Source organism: Papilio polytes, unplaced genomic scaffold, assembly GCF_000836215.1.
Source record: "Papilio polytes unplaced genomic scaffold, Ppol_1.0 DF822067.1, whole genome shotgun sequence".
In the NCBI taxonomy this organism is placed as follows: Eukaryota; Metazoa; Arthropoda; class Insecta; order Lepidoptera; family Papilionidae; genus Papilio; species Papilio polytes.
In genome coordinates this window covers 6,698,179-6,724,596 of record NW_013527137.1, presented here as the reverse complement: position 1 = coordinate 6,724,596, position 26,418 = coordinate 6,698,179, and the positions used below count along the sequence as shown (strand labels likewise).

At 32.9% G+C, this 26,418-nt stretch overlaps 1 protein-coding gene across 1 annotated transcript in view; it reads right to left on the bottom strand.

Moving 5' to 3' along the window:
• LOC106107308 (probable chitinase 3) overlaps window positions 1-26,418 on the bottom strand; it is a 62,071-nt gene that overhangs the window by 13,037 nt on the left and 22,616 nt on the right. Inside the window, exons 2-5 of the mRNA XM_013288110.1 lie at window positions 11,895-11,973; window positions 11,447-11,646; window positions 9,656-9,893; window positions 6,572-6,751 (exon numbers count right to left, since the gene is read on the bottom strand). Of these exons, the coding sequence (XP_013143564.1) occupies window positions 6,572-6,751; window positions 9,656-9,893; window positions 11,447-11,646; window positions 11,895-11,973 (697 nt within the window). The remainder of the gene's footprint in view (window positions 1-6,571; window positions 6,752-9,655; window positions 9,894-11,446; window positions 11,647-11,894; window positions 11,974-26,418) is intronic.

Sequence of the window (26,418 nt, the reverse complement as noted above, 5' to 3'; positions counted from 1 at the left end):
AATAAAAACTCAGGAGTTAAAGGATTTTCAATACATTACCTAATTCCATAAAGTCTAGTTTAAAAGTATATCCATCACATATGTAAATTTGTTTTAAAACGTTTAAAAACTGATAGGTACGCTATAGCAGTAACTAGATATAAGAGTCAATTGCGAATTCTACATCTCAATCATAAAAATCCGATAAAACGTTAAGTGGAAGTAAAACAATAATCGTAAATGGTATTATGTAAGGGAGTCACTGAATCATCATAAATCAATAAAAATGGGCAATTTTATTCGAGCATTAAACGAGAGCGAAGCAAGTTGGCAATTTTCTTGGTAGGTATTTATTATCAGATGCGCCTCTCTCGCGACTTTCTTCGAAGCTTTAAGATACTTTGTGGTATTTGTGGAAACGATTTTCCCGTAAGACGCTTTTAATATTAATAGCTTAATATTTTCTCTTTTACTGTTATAATGCATTCGTTTTAAGATTTTTATTATTTTAAAAATGGTATACTATCTATCAAGATGTACAAAGTTACAGCAGAATTAATCATCAAATATCTTATATGCTGATATTTATATGGTCATTTGTCGCTAGTTTAGCGTATTTTAATGGCAGCTTACTTTTTTACCTCCTTTTACTATAAAAAGCTTATAAGTTAAAACAGCTAAAGAGTTATCAACAAAGAAGGGCTCAGTTTAAATGTAAATTTGTCGGCGTATGTCACGCACACAAAAACCCGGGCCTTTGTTCAAAGGAGATTTTGATACAAAACTGCGGAACTGAAACGAATATGCATCGTATTCAAATTTAGTTGAACATATTCTTCCTTGACCCGTCGAAATTTTTCGCTTTATTTTACTTCAATTTTGTATCGCTCTGTCGGAATAAAAGTTGAAACAGTTGCCATTAAATTGAAACTGTAAATCATTAAAAATTCAATTGAAAATGAATACTGCTTAATATGTATTATTAGTGAAATAGTTATTCACACTTATTATCTAGTTAGATTTTGTTTTGAAAATACATCGATTTTTATTGAGAAAAAAGATTATTCTAGAAAAATATTTTCATACATTCAAATATCCTACGTAAAATAAACGCATACAAAATATTAATCCAAGCAAGGGTGGCAATTTCGTAGTAACCCAAGGAAAGGAGAAAATTTAAAGATACAAAGTCGTTTTCTCGCTGACGCCTACACATCCTTGTTTATTTTTCATTACCAGCGAAGCCTTCAAGCGTAAAAGGTGTATGTAATTTGTTGCGGAAATTCAACGGGAATCCAGGTGTTCTCAACTCTGAATAGATTTCTGTTTACTTTGAGTGCGACGAAAACTAAGTAAGGTCTTGTTTACTATGTGACTTACTGAGAAAGATATACCTGAAAGTTAGTGTTTCATTAAGACTTGTACGACGAATTGACACTTCTGAAGCTTTAATGAGAGGTAAATTCAATTGGTAAGTATAGAGTGAAGTCTGATTATTAAAATAAATGTTTAGGAAAGTAATCGGGGCTCTAAGGATGATGTTAGCAAATTATTTTTTGCTGTTTTTAGAAGACGTTTTATGTGTTATCAGCTTTTTTCTTTAAATTTGTTTTATATGAGAAAAATGTAATTGGGAATTTAGAAAGTAAAATGGTAAATGTTGTGGCCAGTGTGTTCACAAGGCTAACGGCTGACGATTGGCCAAATGTCAGCTACTTACTGCATGCTACTGTACGTGTTTTAATCGACTGACAAAGAGGGTAATTTTTAACGTGTATGTAAGTTTGCTTTTATGATGTGTATGTAACGACTTAATGCTTACAGGACTGAAGCGTTTTCGACTAATAAGGAGTTATTCAATTCATCTTCTTTTCAGGAGTGTTATAGGGTATATTACTTAAACATAAAACACTTACAGTAGACGTGAGAATTGAAATTATAATAAAAATGGTGATAAACCTATTTCGAATCTCACTCTCCATAAGTTATGTGTTTTTCGATTTTACTGTTTATTTTTCGATGTTATCGAGTATATTCCATTACATCTAGTCAGTCGGTTTTTTTTAAATCAAGGTTAGCTTTGTAATTTAATTTCGACCCCTATGTATCAATGAAGAAAAAGTATATGTTTCGAATGATTTTTATGAATAAAAACTAGTGAATAGCTAACGTAATTTACTTTACTTGTAAATTCTTCAAAACTCACCGTCACTGCTGCGGTATAGATGTTTGTGAGCTGCTAAAACTTTTAAGTGCGAAACAAGCTCTTTGTTGAGTTACAAAAATATAAGATGAGAGAAAATTAGCCATTTCCATACTTTGCTACCCGCCCATAAACTTTTCGAGTACAAAGCAATGAGCAATTTACCACTTCCACGAATGTTTATGTCCTTCCTCCACTGGTAAAGTAAAGTGTATTCTATCACTTCTGTTTAAGATACAAATTCTATTAAATAGATGATTAATTTACGAATCTTCGCAATGTTATTAGACACAACATTGAAGCAAGTTGAGATAACTTACAATCGAAAAGATTTTGTTTTATGTCGACGAATTACGAAGCGTCGCTATTCGCGTTTCAGTTAAGAACATAAAACATTTATTCACGTCTTTATACTAAAGTTTACGAGCTCGATACTTGGTAATATCTAGAAAATTCGATGTTTCTGTAAGTTAAAAACCCTTTGATTTATAGTCGTTATAAATCCACGGCGTATTATACGTATACCAGAGTGACATAAGAGGGTAAGTTGGACTTAACAATTTTTAAAACAACCTCGTATCATTAGGCAATTTCACATCAATATTGCTAAGTACATTTTCTAAACGGCATTTAACATTCCCCATTTCAATATCAATATGCAAACATCGTTGACTTACTGTTCAAACATATCCGCAGTAAGTAACGACGTTAGAAATTTGATTAAAGCGAAATTGTCCCGTGTCCCTCGTCCCCGGAGTCTATAGTGACAGAACAATTTTCTGGATGACATGAAACAATTCGTTTCGCACAAATAACTGGCATCTGTTAAGCCTTGAATAAAATACATAAATGTTTTATATAAAAACATTAAGTCAATTTAATATTATTAGTTACATAACGTCGATTTTTTTATTACTGTTTTCCTTTACCAGCTTTCTCCAGCGACTACGCCCTCGTGTTACTAAAATGTAGCCTATGGGTTCCAGACTACGCTCTATATCTGTTTAAAATTTAATTAAGATCCGTTAGGTCGTTTAGGCTACAATCACCAATCAAACTTTCGCATTTATAATATTAATAAGATTTAGACTTGGAAAAATATGTTTTCTTGATAATTTCGGTAGGTATTCCATTTTTGTTTAACCCTTATAAAAGGCCGTGGTTCATGATAGCAAAATATGGAGGTTAGGTTAGAGCCTAGACCGTTTTGCAACCGACAGGAAAGGAATAATGCAACTCAACAAGATTGCGTTAAACAGTTGAGTCGCTCTATGATTATTGATTGCACAAAAAGGCCGATAGACATATCATTTAAATATTTTTGCATATGTTTCATTGTTAAGATTCCTATTTAATTATTTCGAATAAAACATTCCCCATATAGTAACAATACTAGTCTGTTAATTTCGACTGAAACAAACTAATTCGAACAACACTTATCCCATAAACTAATATAATCTGGGTTATTGAATATTAATGCGACGTTTGGAATAATATTGTAAGATTAGCTAAACCAAATGACACGTACAAACATAATACTATGCTTAGTGTTTAGTTTAGCCTAATTAACATACCTCAAGTCTAGATCTAGGTAACAATAGTTTGCATAGAGCTGACTTACATGATTCTGCTTACATTGAACACAATGTTAAATAAAGGAACAAGATAATGCTTTCGTCTTAATACATAAGGCCTAAATCAATTAATTATCGATACTATCTATCTATACTATTATAATAAAGGGTAAACACACACTTCTTTGTTGCCTAAGATGTCAGCAATTACAGCATATTTTTGAATAATCCTTTTTTTAATAAAAAGCCCTACACTTACGTCACGCTTTAGGCTATATATTATCGCACCATTAAACTGAGGGGGTAAATATTTTGGATAAAAACCCTAATGTGGGAAAGAGACCATAAGTTGCTGCCAACATCAAGGATGCAAGATTGCCAAGCTTTGTAATGTCATGTCACTTTGACATTTGTTATTGATAATTTGACAAATGTAAACAATGAAATAAAATTTTCATAATTCTATGCGGATGAAGTCGCGCGGGAACAGCTAGTGTTTTCATGAAATTCATACATTATTTGGTTTCTCTTTAACACATGTTCTTGTAAGAAAGTCGCGAGGAGGGTACGCATAGGAAGGGAATTATCTTCTTTCCTAGTATACGCTCCTTTGTCTATTAAATATAGACAAACAAATATTAATTCGACGAGCAACGATCACTTCGCTGATTTGGCGACTTTACCGTTTGCTCCTTTAACACCTTATAGGCTTCCTAGAGTTACTTCGATTTGATAATAAAAGGAAAGATGTCAGACGTTTTAATGAAAATAAAACATAAACAATGAACTATTTTTGTTTTATCTGCAACAAAGTAGTGTTTAAAAATAATTTATAAATCGTTTGTTTTCCATTTCCGTAACCACAGGTTTATTTTTGCGGAACGGTAAAATCTGTTCCTCGTTTAATATTTTAATAACGCGGAACGTCGGATCTCCGCTGTGGCGAATTAAAATTTCATCAATGCAGTATCGCAACGGCGCGGGCGATGGGACAGGTGCGGCGATAAATTGTGTTTTGATAGCAGTCACAAACATTGAACTGTATCGAATCAGTTCCGTGCAGTTTGCCAACTTTCGTCACTCATTGTGGAACGTTGAGGCTAGTCTTAATGAATATTCAATTTAGGTTGGACAAAAGTTTTTAACAAAATTGGATTTCATTTATCTACATAATTGTGTTAGCTTTTTAACTATTTTGATGTATTCTGTATTTTTGAAGGTTATTTAGACTAAGCTATAAATTAATACCATTTATCTGTATTTAAAATAACAATATAAACTTTGTAAAAGCGACCCAACACATTATTTAATATATGTTATGGTTTTAATATGTCGGAATTCTACTTATTATGTTAATAATCGGACAGTAGTCAGATGTCAAAATAAGGGTGTTGCATTGGCTCGACGACACGACGGCCATATTGGTAATGGCGAGCGTGGATACATGGAAAAACAGTGTTACTGGTAAGGTTATTCTGTGCAAATTGGAAGAAAACATAAGAGGTAAATAAGACTATATTTTATTAAAGCTTAACATGGCTGTGACGCCCATCCTTGTATGTGTGATTTAAAATCATCTAAAGCGAATTGAAGATAAATGTTGCAATCTGTTTTGATTAATATTTAAAGTGAAAGTTAAAGTTGTTTTTACGTTTTATTTTCAATACATTTTCAGATAATATTTCAATATTTAGATTGCCAATTGATTTCAATATTACTACAACTACAAATACAAAAACTGGATAGCAATACAGTTACGCTGAACAAAATTATATTTACATATCTGAAATGTTTTTTTTTTCTAGAATACATAAAAAAAACATATATCAATCCTTTTTCCGTTCAATGTAAAAGGTTTAAATGGATTAGTTTCGTCAACAAAAAACAATGTTGATAGTAAACCCACATAGAAAGGTTTTTCATTGAATTCCGATCTATTTCCCCGATACAGCTGGCGTCCGATGTTTGCCAATATTTGGCCGAGCTAACAACGGCTGCAGTTCCATTCGGAACGACCCAGTACAGATGAATACGGGTAACGACCTATTTTGTGTTCTTTATGCATTTCTTACAATATTTTCACTATTTTACGTTATTGTTTTGATTTGAACTAAGAAAAGATATATTTTTATATATTCCCTTAATAGGTTGACATATCTTATATAAAATTAATCGTGTTCTAACAAGAAAATTGTCTAAATAGTAAGTGTATTGTAGGGGATGATGTTACTATAATTTACATATTAACAAATGAGAACGTATTAGTCACGTTTGTTAGAATCGATACTCGACAACTTGCGCTGTAACACACCAAACTTTCTGACAGCTATTAACTGAGTCATTGGAACTATCTGTACTAGTTACTGTTTCCTTCCTTAATATTTAATGATTGAACGATTTGAGTCATAATTTTTACCGTATACAAGGCATAGTATTCACAAAGGTTTTTAGTTTAAACATATTTACAATTAAATTTATTAATACACCTAGGTGAGATACGGATCCCAACATACGAGAATACGGTACGGAAGTTATGTTTGGGAACGTTACGAAATCTGAAAAGCCGTAAATCTAAAAGCCGCTTACAAAATTTAATTTTTGGAACACACTTTTTGTTCTAAGTAGAACTACGGTTTTAAGTTATATGCGCTTAAACCTCTATTTCATTTGGAGTTCACACGATAAAATCTTTAATTATTTATTTAATAAATGCAAGAAATTTAAAAAAAAATTGACTTAAATTAAATTACTTGCAACAAAATGTATTGTACCAGATATATAGTAATATCTGTTTTAAAATGTTCACATTTCTTACCTTTTAAAAGCAGCACGTAGTTCTTCTTGTCATCTCCTCCTTTAGGATACTCCCAATCGATGTCGAGACCGTCGAAGTTCCTGTCGCGGAGGTACGGTATAGCCGAGTATATGAAGGTTTGACGCGCGTACCTAGTCGCTGACATTTCTTTGAACTTCTGCGTACCAAATGACCAGCCACCTGTACCAGAAATACATCTGTTAAAATTACTAATACATTGCAATTAAATGGTACAATTTGTACAGTGCGACTGGAGGCAAAAGGAACATCAAGGTGATCGACGACAATGGCGGTCTCAAACAGAAGAATTACAATTGCGTCACCTTTGAAATAACAGCTATATTTCTATCATACTGGACTAAGGTATAAAATCAATCATCGTGTATTCTCTAAAAAAAATCAAGTAATTTTATCATAATTACTCGGTATTTAGGTTTATTCGTTATTCAGCGAAATGAATTTGTCCTTACATTATCCATTGTGTGAAAATCGATTTATTTCGATTATCCCACAACCGATAAAGTTTCTCTAATCCGAACAATACAATGTTTTCACATCGAGTGCGGGTCGTGGATAAAAAAAGCCGCCCCCATGTCGATGTCGTTATTTAACTCGCCTTTATTGTAACGCCGAGTTCTTTTGCTTTTATGAAAATGGGTGAGGTTTTTGTCGGGGCTCTGTGAAAATAGGTGAAAATGCCTTCTACTACGCTTTGTGCCGTGGGAAAGCTCTAAAGGTGTATTCGCATACGTGTATAGTGATGTGCATCGCTATCGATATCGATCATTTAATGTATGACGTAAGTACAAATAAACAGTGTTGAGTACGCGGAATAGTGCGACATTCATGAATGGATTTTTACTCATATTTTTAAAGGCTTAAAATTACATGGAAATAAGTTTTATGTCACATAACCACTGAGTACAATAAAAACCACAACAGATCATTATTAAGGAAGCGATAAAAGGTTATTTCCTTTACAAAACCGAGAACTATATAGGAAGTGTTGTAAATTTAATATTAGAAAGTGGAGAGGCGGTTCACACCGTGGGGTCGTAACTTTATAGCCAATTATTATCATATCTAAGATTCATTGTCGTCGCACTGAACGTAACTGCGGTTAGATTCGACGCTTACTTTAATTTATACTTTACGAACCAATTCTTTAGTACTGCAAAGTATATTTATTTTAATAAGTAGCAAAACAATTGATTGTCATGGTTTAAAAAAAATAGTAATTTACATTAAGAAAAAAAACTTTATATTGTAGTACTACGTAGTTAATGATTAAAGTTGTCATTTCAGAATTCATAATCGATGTCGATATGTTATCGACAACGGATTGGAACAACACTAGTGGGGTATGTACTAGAAGTTTGTCCGCAAAGAGCGCTACGCCTATATCTATTATCGGCTTAAGCAACTTCAAGGAAATGCTAGGAAAAGGCACTCTTTGTTATAATTGTTTCCTTTCGACGCTGGAATTCTAATTAAGGGATTTTCTTTTATTGTTTCCTCTTACTGTCTACGTTTAAGTTATATTTATGTGTACATTTTGTTTTTATTTGTAAACATTAACGTCAAGCTTCTCTCGTTATTTTCTTGAGTTTGCTTACAACTGTTTATATTTTAAATTCTGACATATTAATGAGTTAATACATATTTAAGATACTAAAGTCTCTGAAATTATTGGATAGTTTGTTTTTTTTCTTTAAAATATCAAACCGATCATAGCTGGTATATTGTAATTAACAATATCTAAATACAAAATACTTTTTACTTGCAAAAGTAAATGTTTGCCTATTGATGGCTGCACTACAATGAGGCTTGAAGTCGGGGCGCTGCGGTCGCGGGTACAATGAAAAATAGGTTGAGACCAATTAGTGCTTAACAAATTACGACTAAATTTAACGCCGGACTCTGGAGTCGCTAATTTAAAAATTTACTTAATGTATAAAATAATATTTACATGACATTGTTTGGTATTGCAACTTCTTATTTTATGTGCATTTTAATAAAGCAATTGTAACGGTTAGTAGAAAATATTGTAATACAAAGATAAAATTCTAATAATTAAGATTATGGAAAACTTATTACAGGTGTATGTTGTCATAGAATTGTTTACTAAAACATATAAAAATACATAAAACATACGTAGTTATATTAAGTTATTAGCGTGTTAGATGAAATCCGGAAATATAAAGCTATACTTTCAGTAATTACGTCCGAAACTAGTTTACAAAACTATTTCCCAGTAATCAAACCTTATAAGTGCGTGAAATAGGCGTGGAGTTACGTAACCAGTGAGAGTTTATTTATCAGAACACGCCAGTATTTGTACAGTACGAAAAAACACTTCCACATTTTTGTGCTTGCAACGAAATGTGTATTTACTATTTGTACTTTTATAAAGAGGCTTTAAGTTTTATACATTTTTACATATGCGTCGTCAGGTGAGGAAAACCCCTTTTTTGGTATAGGGGGGAATCTTTAAAAGATACTACACAGGTATAAATTACTTCAAAATATCAAGACTCAGAATCTCTTTAAACCTACATCACTCAAAAACGGTTTAGCATTCTCTTTGGAGTACAAAAATAGATTTTACTAGCAACCTGGCTGTCGAAGTCCTTTAATTATACTGGATTATTTTATTACAATATTTAAAACATCTACAATAATTTAATATATGAAAAAAACAGCTTTTTAAAACTGTCATTAAATTTGATTGTAGATAAACCTATACTAACATAATAAAGCGTAAACACACACTACTTTGTGGCGTAGGATATTAGCAATCACAGCATATTTTTGAATAATTCCTACTTGAACAAAAAGTCCTACACTTACGACACGCTTTAGGCTATATATTTTCACGCCATTAAACTTAGGGGATAAATAAATTGAAAAAACCTTCACATGGGAAAAGGACAATAAACTACAAGCTGCCAGCATTAAGGACGCCTGGTTATTATGGTAATGGTAATTTTGGCATTTGCAATTGAGAATTTGACAAATGTAAACAATAAAATAAAGTTTTTATAAGTGGATGAAGCCGCACCTTAACAGCTAAATAATACATACCAATAGCGAGTAATGTCTTCAATTTAGGATTAGCTTTCTTCAATGCGTTAATTCTATCGTAAAGTCCTGTCTTTCCATCTTTCGTCTCATCGTTGGACTCAAAGGAGCTGAGTTTTCCCTTCTTAAGCCATCCGAAGGCGAAGATAACGTGTGTACAGAGATCGGGGTGGATATCTTCTGGTACGTATTTTCCGATTTTTGTACGATACTGAGACCAATTTGTGTAGTAACACACGATCTGCAACATAAAATACAATTATACTAAACAGTAAGGGTTATATTGAAACGACATTTATGTAAATTGTAATAGTTTTATATGAGGTTTACGTTTTAACTCCAAATTTCATTAAAATTTTGACGCCTGACGGATTGTAAGCGGCGTTCAAAAGGTGGTTGAGATTCGTTTCAGAATTTAGTCGTGATTTATAAAAAAGCGCATTCAATAAGAAATCTTGTAATAGAGAGGAAAGTTTTTTTTTTTCATAGAAATGAACGTGATGTGCCTTTTGTTTTGCTCTAATCTAAAATCTAGTTTTTCTGTCTCTATAATAAATTGCGTTGAAGACCTTAAGTCCAAATGTTAAAATGTAATAAAAAATATCGCCTTTTATAAACCGCTTACAATCTTACGTCAAAATTTGAATGTAATTTGGAGCTTAAGCTATCCTTATCCGTTTAGATTATACTTAAAAATAAGTAGACATTAATATTATATCTGATAAGAATAAATGTAATTAGTGTCGTATAAGGTAATGATATGCAATGTTATTGACAAATGTAATTTAATTGACACTAACAATTCGACTTCCTTGCCACATAACTGGCATATTTCAACCTTAGAGGTAAGTACAGAGAAATAAGAGTTCCTAAAAGAAGCAAATGAAACCGAAGGTCAACAACATATTGCATTCGAAGCGTATATCCGCGTTGTATTGAAATAGTAATTGCACTTTCGACTGTATTGTGTGTTCGACTTATAGACCTATCACTTTGTGTTATGATTTAAATTTGCATGATTCTAAAATTACAAAAACGGCAGTTAAATTCTAAAACAAACCTTTTTATAAAACACTAGTTAATGCACGCGACTTCTTCCCCGTGAAATTAAGAAAAAACACAGCCTATGTTCCTCACCGATAACGTTTTGATTGGTGAATTTTTGTAAGCCCAATACTTTTTGAGTTATATTAATACATGTAAAAATACAAAACTTCCAACTTATAATATTAGTACAGATTGTCAACAAAAAAACTTAGTTTAAATAAGAAGGTAATTTTGTCAGTTAAAAATAGGAAACTGTAAGGCGAATACTTACACATCCCTTAAATATATAGCTGCGTCTTAAATAAAGTCACTGTCAAATTGCGAATTCCATTAAAATTTTGACGCTTGTCAGAGTACGCGGTACTTACAAAACAAAGTGTTTAAAATTCGTTTCAATAACCGGCCGTAAGTAATAAAAGTGTGAGCACCGCTGGCTTAGTGGTTTAAGCACTTGACTAATCTACAGGTCTTGGGTTCGAATCCCGCTGTACCAATGTGATTTGCGATTTTTCGAATTTTATATGTACATTATTTACCCTAAGTTCTCACGGTGAAGGAAAACATCGTGATGTCTACATATCGGCGAAGAAATTCAAAAATATGTGTGAAGTCAACCAACCCGCACTTGGCCAACGTGGTTGACTGGCCTAGTCACCTTAACTTTAGGGTAGACTCCGAGCCCCTCAGTGGGGACATATAGTGAGCTGGTGATGATGATGATGAAGTAATAAAATGTGGACTAAGTACCTTGTATCCATCTTTGTTCTTATGTTCATCAGTACTGACGGAATTGTCTAGAGCTGCCGTTGACTTTCGACTCGCTAGTATCGGTCGACCACGTATCTTAGGCCTGTTGACACTTGCTGATATCATCTGATCTGTAGACCTTGATACGCTGGTTGATGATGTTGACACTTTGCTAGGTTTCCGAAGTCTTCTACGGACATCTGATGAATAATTGAAAATTAGCAAATTTAAGTTTAAATTGCTCCATTAACCTTAATTTAGACAATAAAGTTTTCATGAATTTGGACACACTGACAGTTTTAAAAGTATGGAAATGTGCATTTTGAAACATGAAAATTCTCGTAAGAAATTCAAAAATAAAATAACTATACATAAATGGGAGCATAATTAAAGTATGGTTAATACACTATGTGTAAAATACTTTTAATAAATATTGACGTAAACTTACTTGTAGAATCTGAGGTGGGTGTTATCACAGCTACAATCAGGAGGACAGTAACTGTCCATCTGACCAATCTCGGCGGCCACTGGAACAACACAAACCATTTTAGTTTATAATCATTGAAGTTTTAACCATCATTCAGCCCATGTGACTAAACTGTCGCACAACAGTGCGATTGTTTCGGAGCCAATCAAACTGTTTAGTTGCACAAATAAAAATCGAGATTAAACAATAGTTTAGTTTCAAAGAATGTACTCTTTTAGTACTGTCAATCTTCTTATCTACTTTTTTACTCATACCCTCACTCGCACAATCATACTCATTGAAGATTTATACAGAATATACATATGCAAATTAAGTATTTTCTATCTGAATCGTTGAAACTTTATCGATAAGTAAAATTTAAACTTTAAGTAAATACGTTTCGTATCTTGCACGTCGCGTTCAAAGGACGAAAGTGCCGTTCACAAGCCTGATGTATGCTCATGAATAATTTAGGAGCATCTGACGCCAGGCGACACGACAGTTAAAGTTGGCAGCCATGTTAATGAAACTTGTATACTATTACGTAGATATTAATTTTTAATTCCTTTAAATACCGTCAGCTCATAAAAGTTGTCTACTCTGAATTACCTGCGAATGTTGGTAAAATTATGTTGGCCAACTTAACTGTAGGGTCTTAACTAACAAAATTAAAATTGATCAATGAATCAAAATTTAAAAATCATAACCTAAAATACATCTAAAACATTTGTACAAATTAAAAGAAACCTTATCAGAATTGCAATAAAACACAAACTTAAATACACAAAAATAAAATCATCGAAATTCAAATAAAATAAAATCTGCACTTTTTACTAAAATATTGACTCACTAAAATGTATTATTATTCTTAATTCAAAATGGCGCGAATGCGCGGATGACGTCACACACGTGTGTATGCGTCGCCTGTACACCTTCCGCCCCCGCGTCCTTCTGGACCCCGCTGTGCCGGGCGCCGGGACACCGCCAAATATTATAACGCGGCAATGTGCTCTATGCACCTTATTTTATAGCGCCATTTTTAATAACCTCAAATTATCTCACATGTATCCAATGTTTCTTGATTGGATGGGACTATTTATTAAAAATGCTGCTTCTTACCAAATCCGAATGGTTCGAGTCATGGATAAATGTGAACTAGTTACCATCTTGCTTCATACATTCTTTATTTATTCTTATGCACAAGATCACACAAATACGATGTTTCTTCTTTCGTATCACATCTTGCAGTCATTTGTTTTGCGTTAACAATCTTTTTTTTATTACCTTTTTAATTCGTCTTATCTTGATGGATTGTCAGTGGCCAGCATTAACAAATAAAAAATAAACAATCGTTTCTACAAATTACGTTACTATTTTAAGTAATGTTATTTTGTGTATGTATTGTTTTTGTTTCGAAATATTTACAAACGCATAAATAATTAACACAACATCATAGTTGAATAATTTCACATGAAAAGTAAACATTCGTCCAATTAAATATTTCATTAAGCTTCAGTTTTATTTCCCAACTGCGGCTGGAACTATAAAAATTTCATGAATTTCAAATACGGTCCAACGGCGTCGAAAGCTGCATAACTGCACAAACCTCTCGTAAAACTTAGACTGAACTTTTTAAATTAACCAATTAATTTCTTAGCCTGGGTTTGTAACAATTAAAAAAACGTTCACTTCGATATCCAATATTTATAACAGCTTTATATCGCTTTAACGTGGAAAATGTGACGTTATAAAATATTTTACGAGGGAATATATGATGTGGAAGTCATTTCCGTGAGTTGAAAATTTATATCTTCATTGCGGCTGTCCTTTGCTATGCGGATATTTTGGGCGCTGGGGAGCGCTCGCTGGTCACTGCTATTTGTTTGATCTTTTACCTAGATATTTTATATAAATAACACAAATACAGCATCTTCCCGAAATCTGGAGATTTTCTTTTGATGTTACAGACATTCCAATTTTATTATATGTATAGACAATCTATACCTAAATCATGAATTCTAATAGAAACAATATTCAATGGCTATTAATACCGTAGGATTGCTAGTCTGACGGTCTTAATATCACGTTGTGGTAAATAAGGACAAAGCCGCTGGCGATTTTAATTTAAAATCACTACGCTCCCGCCACAATAGGCGGGTTGAGATAACAAAAAAAGTAATTAAAATAGCGAATGTAAGCACTCGCCTTCTTTTTGAGATTAAAAATATACGGTGGGCATTTTTAATAGGAATTTTTAGACAATTAGTCTCTGGGTGGCTGTTAAATCGCGTTTATCATATTTTTTTAAATAACCGCGCTCCGTTTCCCTTAGTGACAGCCAGTTGAGCCTCTTCTTGTTAACCAAGATCTTTGTTTTTTCTTTGCTTCTTAACTGTTGTCATTTTTTATTATTGTATTAATAAATGGTATTCATTATTATTTATCTACTAGCTGTTTCCGTGCGATTTCATCGGTATAAAATTATTTCATTGTTTACATATGTCAAAATGTCAATTGCAAATGTCAAAATGATATGACATGATGACAATCCATGGCAATCTTGCTTCCTTGATGTTGGCAGCAATTTATGGTATGTTTCTCACGTTAGGATTTTTATCCAATTTATTAACCAACTAATTTTAATAGCGTAACAATATATAGCCTAAAGCGTAAAGTGTAGGGCTTTTTATTGAAAAAAAATATTCAAAAATATGCTGTGATTGCTGACATCTTAGGCAACAAAGAAGTGTATGTTTACGCTTTATTATAATAGTAAAGATACGAGATTATAGAAATGTAGTAAATGATTAAGGGTAACCTTACTAATATTGTAAATGCGAAAGTTTAGTTCGATGGATAGATGTTTGTTAGAGTTTGTCGCCTAAACAGTTGGACGGATATTGATCAAAGGCATAGATGTAAAGCATAGTAAGAACATACTCTACTTAACACTATTTTTTTTTTAAATAACGCGGACGTATTTGTTAAAACATAACATAAAATGTTCTTTTGCAGACGATGAAAACGTAAACAAGATTTTTCTGTATAATTGTTTACATATTTTTTTTTAAACAACATCGACTTAGAACGCTACAAATTAAAAGTGTAAAAAAGATCGTCATTTACTTGATATTTATGAAAGGATATGAACTAGATTTTGATATTGTTTCCTCGTTCGCCGTCGCATTTCGATACAGAAGGTCGACTGGTTTTAATGAGAACTGTTGAATCGAGCCTTTCGGAACAACGATAAACATTTTTGTTTTTATATGAATAGAACAGTCATCTTAAATTATATTTATTTCTGATCATTAGTGAAAATGATATCTTTTATACGATAGCGTACAGAATAAAAACATCACACGGCCGACTATTGAAACGAATCATAAACAACTTGCTTCATAAGTGCCGCGTACAATTTAATAGACGTCAAAATTTTCATAGAATTGAAATTTTAAACGTGATTTTAATAAGACATTGTTTCATATTTAAATATCGTTTCAGAATTTTACTGTAAGAGTAAGTAAGCGTTATTTTAATTCACTAAACCTGTCCCTTAGTAGTGATTGGACTGTGAGACTGAAACGGGGTTTCCTGTAGAGCTCATCAGTTGGCCGAAACACACTTTGAAACGTACACAACCCACTTTAAATGTGTGTTTGCGCAGTAGCAGTTGTATGTAGAAACGCATATAACCTTAGTAATTATAACAAAACGAGTAATAACCTCGTGTTCTACCGTCCGGTTAAGCAGAACGTAAACGTTCGCGATAAAGTTAACGATATTGTATCACGCATGCGCCGGCCGCGCCGCCGCAAGGCCAAATGAAAGGAAAGGGAGCGGGCGCAAAAACTATACTACACAGAGTAAGTACAATGCAGAGATGTTAAATTAATTTTATTTTTGGTGAGTTATTTAAAGCTTTTCGAAAAACTATAATTACTAAAAACAGTGTGACATTTTAAAATATAAATAGGTATTGATAAAAATAATTTTATTTTAAAAATGCTTGTGGCATACAAGTCATGACACCAATGAATTCAATTAGATATTTTTTTCTTCCTTTTTATGAATCAATAAACTCAATAAATAAGAGCCTCTGCTGTTAACTTATCTATCACAGAAATCTTACCACTGGTATTATTTTTTTTTTCAATCAAGTAACAGAAACAGGACATACTGTCGACGATATGACGTCGAAGATTGATAAATAATTAAACTAGAGAATGTAAAAAGTGTTCTCGGAATAACCGAATGAGCACATGCAAATTCTATACATTTTTTTTATTTTAATTCGACATTAAAAAATTGAAACCCTCTGTTTCAAATTAGTCTATGATATTCACCATAAGGTCAGAAACTACCGCTTTGGTTCAGACCTTAAATAATCATTTCTATCAATGGATAAAGATATATTTAAAACTCATAAAATTACATGGAAAAATGTAAGAGATTCGTTTAACTAATGGCAGGTTTCCCAGCTACATTTATGCATTTGTTATTGTTATTGGTTCGATAGCTACATGAGATGCATTTTTGATTACTTAACTTGAGTTTACTCAGTTAAAACTTAGGTTAACCTAACACTAATGAGTCACAAGGCCTAAAGTAAAAATATCCGATTCTGAGTATGAAACTGTGAAAAAAAAATGTAATTACGTTAAGCATTCGTAGTGTATTGTGTATATACATAAAAGCTTACTGGCTTATTTACAATGTCATTACAAGTGGACCTTAAAGTTTGGGTAGTTGATATTCTGACCTCAATCACTGTCATTGAGAAACAACCACTATTAAACTTTAATGGTCAGACATTGTAAAAACACGAAACTAATTTCGTAAACTAATAATTTATTAAATAATTACTAAAAGTGCCATTTATTAAAGAAATACTTAATGCGGTCTTAGACGTACCATCGAATAATTTTGACTGCGATTATTACGTCAATTCCATAGTGCACCTACTTCATAATTTTTTCTAGTCTTCCTATGATTATCGACGTGCCTAAATGTTATGTGGTTTTCCATTCATTGCACGCCCGACAGTGTTTTGCCACCCTTACTCCAGACTATCTACATCTGTGCTAAATTTCATCGAGTTCCGTTCAGCAGTAAAGGCTAACAAATATCCAAAATTTTAAAAGATGACAAAAAAGTAACATATACTATAGAGTTAAATGAGACAAATTTACTCGATATATTACACTAGCTTTCGCACGAGGGTCTGTCCTCGTGGAATAAAAGTAAACAAGCCTGTGTGTTCTTCCACACTATCCACTACACCTAACCACATTTCATCGAGATTCGTTCAGCAGTTTTGGCTATAAACTCTAACAAACATCCATCCATACATCTTAGCTTTCGAATTTATAATATCTATACTCTATACTCATTACAATAAAGCGTAAACACACGCTTCTTTGCTGCCTGAGATGTCAGCAATCACAGCATGTTTTTGAATAATTCCTTTTTTTTAATAAAAAGCCTTACAGCTCCGCTAGCTTTAGGCTATATATTTTCATGCCATTAAACTTACGGGGTAAATATTTTGGATAAAAACTCTAATGTGGGAAAGAGACCATAAGTTGCTACCAACATCAAGAAAGTAAGATTGCCAAGGTTTGTCTTGTCATTTCATTTTGACATTTGCTATTGATAATTTGACAAATGTTAACAATAAAATAAAATTTTCATAATTTCATGCGGATGAAGGCATATATCCATTTGTCATCATAAGATGTTTTTGTCGTTGAAAGTAAATGTTCTTTCTGATCAATCACTGCATGTTCCTGGTTAAACGGAAGTTAATCTGTACTTGTAATAAATTACTGATCATTAAATCTTTTGCTTGCTTCCTTCTTTCTTCTGGAAACTTGGTATTATGAAGACATTGATTACCATAAGGAAAAAAATAAGGCCTTACATTTGCCAGTTACCTTACCTTTCTTGGAAAAGTAACAGCTTAGCCTCATAATAGGTGAGTAGCTTATTATACAATAGCTGTTGCCCGCGACTTCGTCCATTCAATATTAAGAGCAAAAAGTAGCCTATAACATGCCCGTCTATGTCAGCTACCCTTCAGTGACAGTCCGGTCGAAATCGGCCCAGCCGTTTCGGAGATTACCCGGTACAAACGCGGCTTGCAGACAGACAGACAGACAAAAAATTTTTAATGCTATTTTGGTTATTAGCAACGCAAATACATCATCTTTCCGAAAACTGGATTTTTCTTTTTTATATTACGGACAGACATTATGATTTTATTACATGTATAGATTTATCGAAATTGACCTGTAGTTCATATTTAAAATATTTTCTCTTAGTAGTTCTATGCTTTCTCCAATTTCAATTGTCAAATTTCACGCTCATCGGTTAAAAGAATTTCCCTAAGATCTTCATAATTAGTACAATATTGCATAGACCTAGTACTTTAGATTGCAAGAGATATACAAACAAAGCTAATCGTAATACTAGTTCATGTAAATATATTTAGCATCGCATGCAATTTTGAATCTAATAACGTAGTACTTTAATACTATTTTGCTTTGTAAATTTCTCATCGTCAGCCTGCAGCAGTGGGATAATAAAGTTTGCATTTTCACCTGCGCAGCTGCGCACAGATTCATGTAATCACCTCATCAACGCTCAACCACTTTCCAGTTTATTAAACCTATGCACAGATATTCAACTGCGGGTAAAGTTGGATAAGACGAATTCAGGTTATTTCATTAAAGGTTATACTTTCCAGTATAGGTTATCTAGATAGTTCATTATCGTCTTGGATAAACTGTATTAACAAAGAGTAAAAATAATCTAACCTAGACAGGGTCTGTTCTACGTTGGACTACTAAAATACTTATAGTCTGTGATTTCGCGCCTAAAAGCACTTATAGGTTAGTGTCCTTTTATGATCATCACTTAAGTTAGCTTCTAGACGACCAAATACTGAAACGTCGTTTAAAAAATTAACAGCACCCTTATAGGTCTAAATTTCTTTCAAATTTTGACATCAATCAGATCGTATTGGACCTTACGAAGTGAAGTAAATTAAATTCGTTTCAGTGTTTTGGCCAAAAGACTCATCATCTTCTTTAGTTATGTGCTCTCATTTGTTTACCGAAGTCATTTAAATATTTTAAAACTTTAGTACCAACTATCACTGAATTTCGAAGCAACCACAAGAACTTAGTGCATTTTACATAAATCTCTTGGAAAATGCACCGTGAACCAGGAGGTCGTTAAAAATTTCATTAGCAAAGAATCTGTCCGGACTTGAATGCGAGCGAAGAGCAAAAACTGCATTAGGTTGGAGAGCGCCGGCAGCAATGAATTTCCTATGAACTGCTTTTTGTTGAGCCCAGGAGTGCTAGACAATGTTCGGGAGTACGTAGTGATGGGAAATTTGATACACAAAATGTATCGATACCTGAACGTATATTATCGATATCTTCTCTGTAAGCATAAAAATAATCTGCTTTAACTTTCAAGTACAATCCCATACAGAAAACAATTACATACAGTTTCAATAAATGAAGCAATTCCAATAATATCGATTAACTACTCACAATTATTCTGTTCCTTAACTAAGTTTGTGAGTAATATTACGATTTACTAAAACGGCAATATGTTTATACACAAGTGAAATTAAAAAGCATTTTTTTAAATTTCAAACATAAAAATTATTTAGAGAGGAAAACATATCGATATTATTTTTGCACTTCACTAAATATTGGCCTAAACAAGTATCTGTGGCCCAAGAATTGCAAAGAAGCATAAATTATTGCTATTATTTTTGTGTAGTGAGTTTTTTCTTTTGTGGTTTAAATATATTTCAAGATTTGCTCTATCATTTTTATTTTAACACTAGTAACTAAACTGTTTCATTAATACGAAAATATTTACTTAAGATAATTGATTTTTAAAGTCACCGTTTATAAGCATGACTCTATTCAACAACCCCCGCAGAATAACCAAGTTTTTAGACCACACAGAAGACAGTAGAGAAGTAGAAGCAATTCCGCGTTTCGTCTGGTATGTGTGGTGCCGGAGACTTAATTTTAGTCTCTTTCCCTGTTCACCGTTTTCTTTAGAGGAAAGGATGGGAAGGAATAGTGAATTTGACGGTGGTGGAGACGCATAGAAAGGGGAAATATCCTCTTTATGTACGTCTCCTCCTCCGTCAATTAAGGGTAGCATCTGCAATTGCGGATGTCTATGGGCAGCGGTCGCTTTCCATTTCGGAGGATTCAGGTGGCCGCTTGCTCGTTTGCCAACTTGTATTATAAAAAAGACTCATTTGCACTACAGAATTCTTATCTTAACTTAGTTAAGTGTTAAGTTTAAATATTTTCACATTTAAATGCGGAAAAGCAGTTTAGTAACGCTATATAAATAGATAAAATCTTGTCGGTGCTAGTATTTCAAATATTTTCTTAGAAATTGATAAGTTCTACAATTGCAGGAATTAGAGCGTAGTGAATTCCGACACGCAGTTGTGTGTGGTCTAAATTAAAAGCGGATGTGGACTGGTACAAGAATCATGGAGTGGTTTTGTTCTCTTTTTCTTAAAAAATGATATGTTAAAAATGGGTTAATCTGTATAATAAGTTATTAAAATGCTAAAAAGGTGGATTTGAAAAAGATTTCTATTACTCCTACGCTCTTCGCTTATAACATAATTCATGTGAGAATAGTTTTCTTATTAAAACGTTGTATCTACACGGATGAGTTACGCATATCGCCTCGTTTCTTTACTTTTATGGAATTCATTGAAAATAAGTTAGTTACATTATGCAAAACTGTATTTTTATTTATAACTAAATAAGTGGCTTACATTTTCTTTCAGATTCGGATTTCGGATCGCTAGTGAACATTCAGTTACTTGTACCATCATACTTAACTTCGAGTTACAAATTTTGTGTCGATTTAAAGTAACCAAACTTACGTTAGCATCAATAACGAGTTCGATTTATAAGTGAGACGTGTTTGGAAAATTGAAGAGTATTTGAACGGACGAGCTTTTGCCTTAAATCCTTTTGTGAAAAAGGTGAAGTACACTCCAGAGATCGGTTGTGAGAATTATTGCTGTTCGCCGGACGGTTTATTAAAGCTCGAAGCTTTTCTCTCAACGAAAATTGTTCAAAACTGGAATTTATTGTTTCGTTAGCTGGTTATATTCTCATTAATGGTCTTCGATGAAAGTTTTGGTACTAAAGTTATAATTAACCACTTTGGTATTGAGTGCCTTCAGTATTGTTGAAGATTAATTTTATTTGAACGCTTTCAGAAGTATATTTATGCGTGAATATTTTGTGTTTCAAGTCACAAATAAATAGTTAAAAATAATACAGTAAATTCATAGTCCTTTGTGTTTTGTTTGATGGTATTTCTAAATGTTTGTTATGCTACCTATCTTCAAGTATCACCACACCAACATACCTGGAAAGAAACAAATTCCTTATTACCTCTAACATCCAAATATTACACCAAATCATTTACTGATAGTTTTCACAGACGCACCACCTGTGAATCAGCTTGGCATTGTCACGTAATGTTTTGTGAACCAGCAAGTTACTGGCATGTGTATTACCGCCCTTAATCTATTTTAATATAATAAAGCGTTCATTTCATCACAGCATATTTTTGAATGATTATTTCCTTAACAAATAGTTCTACACTTTCGACAATCTTTAGGCTATTTTCACGCTATTAGTAACTAGGGTGAATAAATCGCATAAAAGTATCGTGAGGAACAGAACATAAATTGCAATCCAATAGCATCAAAGACGCAAGATTAGTAATTGTTTGCCGATGGAAAACGCCTTCATTGTGATTTGTGTATCTAAATTTTGATATTTGAATTTAAAGGCTGTATAAATGTAAACAAACAACAACTTCAGCTATAAAATCACCAAATTAACTACGAGATGATTTTTTTTTTATAATATAAGGTGGCAAATGAACAAGCGGCCACCTGAATCCACCGAAATGGAAAGCGACCGCTGCCCATAGACATCCGCAATTGCAGGTGCGTTGCCTCCTTAATTGACGGAGGAAGAGACGCACATAAAGAGGACATTTATCAATCTAAATACAATTTAATAAAACGCTATTCTTTATTTTGACAGTGGTAGTGCCCGCTTTAACATCTTAGCACGAATGGGCCGGCACGCCCGGTGTAACACCACGATCACACAGAAGTCTGGCGTGAAATGGAAGCAATTCCGTGTTTCGTCTGATGAGTGTGGTGCCGGAGGCCTTATGTAAGTCCCTTCCTCTTTACCACCCTTTTCTTATGAGAGGATGGGAAAGGGAAGTGGATTTGACGGTGGAGGAGATGCATAGGAAGGGGCAACATCCTCTTTATGTTCGTCTCCTCCTCCGTCGGATTCGGGTAGGCAACGCATCTGCGATCGTTGATGTCTATGGGCAGCGGTCGCTTCGCCATTTTGGCGGCTTCAGGTGGCCGCTTGCTCGTTTGCCACCTTGTGTTATAAAAAAAAAATGCGAATCGGGGTTAGGTTTTTATATAAAAGTAAAAGTAGTACGTATTGATAAGTTATGTAATCTTGAATACTACATTGAATTGCAGCGAGAAGTACATATTTTATTAAACGAGACTTATACGGAATAATCGGAATACTAAAATTACCTCCTAATATTGAAACGCAAGAAAATTAACTAAAGACCTTATGTTACAACGAGCTGTTGCCCGCGACTTCGTCCGCGTGATATTAGAAAACATACGAACTATATAAATAACAAAAAGCTACGTATCCCTCGGGAACCGGACACCTCGGGGGTGAAGTTTATCCTATGTATACTCCAGACTTTGTTTTACATCTGTGCCAAATTTCAATAAGATATGTTGAACCATTTCAGAATGATCGAGTAAACATTCAAAAACTAAATTAATGAATCCCACGGGAACCGTAACTTATCCCGGGATAGAAAGTAGCCTATGTGTTCTTCCAGACTATGCTCTAAACCTGTGTCAAATTTCATGGAGATCTGTTCAGCCGTTTAGGCTACAAACGCTAACAAACATCCATCCATCCATCTAAACTTTCGCATTTATAATATTAGTATAGTATTTATAATATAAGTAAGATATACTTTTATAGTACGTTTTTTTAACTATTTTACATCAATGGAAAAGAACAGGTAAGCAATCATTGATATTAATGTGGCTGTTAGAATATTAAAAATGTTCGTGGCATTATTCTTTATATAAATTAATTACGTCATAATTCTAAACAGCAACGAATCGATTAAGCCATCTAATAATGCCTGCAGGCACGTCTGTCCCAGATCTCAATTACGTTGACATCAATTAATATCCTCTTTTGACATGAGCTGTTCGATTGACAGATCAATACAAAGATAAATACATCTTTTGTAAGTCCCCAATGACCTGAATATCGGCCATTAACTTGATGCGTGGAAAATGGTCTCGTGATGTCGCCAATATGTGTAACGATTTGTAGAGAATTTGATGTGTTACTGTCTCTGTTCTTTTGGAAGAGTGGGAAGAGAAGGAATACGTTGTTGGAATATATCGGAGTACTTGTAATTTAATTGAAAACTAAAGTATTTTAGGCGTAGGTAAGTCAAGGTTATGGGATTAATCTAGACTAGATTTCTCCCGCAACTCCGTTTGCTTGGGTTTAAAAAAAAGTTAGTAGCCTGTGTGTTCTTCGAGACTATCCTCTTTATCTGTGTCAAATTTCGTCAAGATCCGTTCAGCAGTTTAGGCTACAAACTCTAACAAACATCCATCTAAACTTTCGAATTTATAATATTAGTAAGATTGGGAGGCATATGGACCGATTATCGTATCGATTTTTCGGGGTGGTCTATGTCCGGCAAGGGTGTCACATGGCTGAGAAGAAAATGAAAGAATTTTTAAAACGCATCCACTATAATATGGCACTCAAACTTATGCTAGAAGGTGAAAGTAGATTAGCATTTTTGAATTAGACCTTCAGGGATTGATTATTGCTTATCTTAAAACATGTGTGAATTTTTTTACTTTAAATATTTTAACATATTGAGTAAGAAATACATTACAAGAATCTGTCAGGTCGTTACCCGCAGACTATGTAAGGAATGCTTACGAATTCCAAAAATTTAAATCTATCCAAACGTTAGGAGAATTCTTAACAAACGTTTTCGTAGCAGTAACCTTCTAGAAAATTTATACAATATTGTAAATTCTATGGTCTGCATAAAGTTAAACGAAATACTTTGAAATGTTTAATGTGCTTCTTGAATTAATGAATTTGAATTTAATGACTATTTTTTTAATTCTCCAATTTATTAAAAAAATACTGGCTCGAAAATACGACTATAAAGTTGAAAAAAAGTAAATAATCTTATGGACTCTTTGTTTTAAATTAGAATTAATTGGACATCGTACAACATTAACTATATAATATTCCTCACACATACCCCATATCCAATAACCGTCATATTTTAAATCTTATTGTAAATTGAGTTTTCAAATTGATGTCTTTAATAAAAAATGAATGCGATTTATAAATTGAAAAGGTTCATTACCTACATAAATCAGCAGACGCAAGATGGCGGCACTGTCCCCACAAAATGTCAACCCGAACGGTCTCTGGTTGTAAACCAGTTAGCATGTGTTAGTTTACTGAGATATACGATTTTTTCGTTTGTTGCATATTTTTATACACATTAAAGTGTAGATTTTAATGTTGAAAATAAGATTGTAATTTGTTGGATACCAGCTGACGCACGCGACTTCGTTTGAGCGGAAAAAAAAGACTTTATTTGGTAGTCAATGTACTGTCAGACAATATTATTAATTCTACATTTGTGCTAAATTTCAGAGTTGTTAAGCCGTTTTGCAGATACTTAGTAATAAATCTCCATCCATCTAAACTTTCGTATTTACAGTAAGAACTAAGATATAAACATAGGGTCATTTTATTTCATTTATATTGGAGGTTATAATTATTATTGTAAATCTAGAGTTAGCAACTCAAAAAACTTGGTAGTAAAAAATGTTTTAAATAACTATGAGCCCACAGCAACAGTACATACACTGCCGGCCAAAAGAAGACCTCTGGAGGACTTTACAAGGTAGTTGAAACAATGTTTCACAAGAAACTAATAGCCCGGTTACCAAGATTGGTCAAAAAAGTTATAAAATGTAAGGGAAGATTTTTCGACGAAAAGTTAGCTTATTTTTTAACAGTATATTTTTTAATTAATAATAATGTCAATTATTGTAGTTTTTAAATTATTTGTTACATGAAAGTTCCCTATTTAATAAGGTAAATAATTTGTAGAGCACTGACTTTTGGAGTTTTATTCAATATTGTAATTCTTTCAAGGTGGTATCAAACTTTTGGCCGGCAGTGTAAGTATATATAAGCTGGTATTAATCAACCGCATGGAAACCAGCTTTATATACACATAATAATACCTCGCAATACTTCCGCGTGTCAATCCAATCTGAATGTAGAGACACACTGGGTGACTTGCGATTATAGAAATGAGAATCCTTTAAAGTTATTTTTTATGAGTTGGTTAAACTTAAAAATCATTTTCATTAAAATGTTAATATAAAAATAAAGGAACGAAAGATTACCTTATTTCATTTTCGAAATTATTTCATTACGGACTTCAATTCAAGCGTTGATTTTTATATAATTTTAATAAATTTGATATATTGGCATAAATTGTATTTTGACGATAAACAGATTATTTCAAAATTTAAATTATAATTTTAAAGTAATTTCGATGATTTACAATCGGGCTTGCAATTGTTTGAACTCATATTAAGTACAAGCAAAAGTGAATTTTAAAACAATACCCACAGGGCTTATTATTGCTTACACGGAACAATATTTTAAAGATTACCTATTACAGGAATATGTACCTTGATGGGTTGGTATAAGGATGGTAATTGATTGATAATTTAAACAATTAAATTGACCTTGTTTGACATTTTTATGTACTAAAAAGTGAATGGGAATTAGTGATTGTGGCCATAACTTGTTAAGTGCGTTTTATTTATTGAAATGTACATATGGACTAATTACCAAGTATGTATTTAATGGCCATTTGTATTTAGTTACCTTACTGATAATTAAACGAAAACAAAAGTAAGTAGCCTATATGTCCTATTAGTATGTTCGGCATAATGAAATGCATACGCCTTTCGTCAAAATCCGTTGAGTAGTTTAGGCTACAAACTTAATGTAAAGTAGCCTCAAAAATCTCCAACGGCATTGGAGAACGTTGCCAATACTGGGTGTTTTCAAAATAAAACACGAGTTTTGTGATAGCGAAGTTAATTTAATCAAAACACGTTGCGTGAGGTCGGTTATTCGCCGCGAATTTCTATATCGCGATCTAGAAATCAATTCACTTAAATGTACGCCATCTCGTGACGAACAACCGAAACAAGAAATTTAAATCAACAGACACTTAATAACATCCAAACATCTAATCTATCGCATTTATAATATTAATA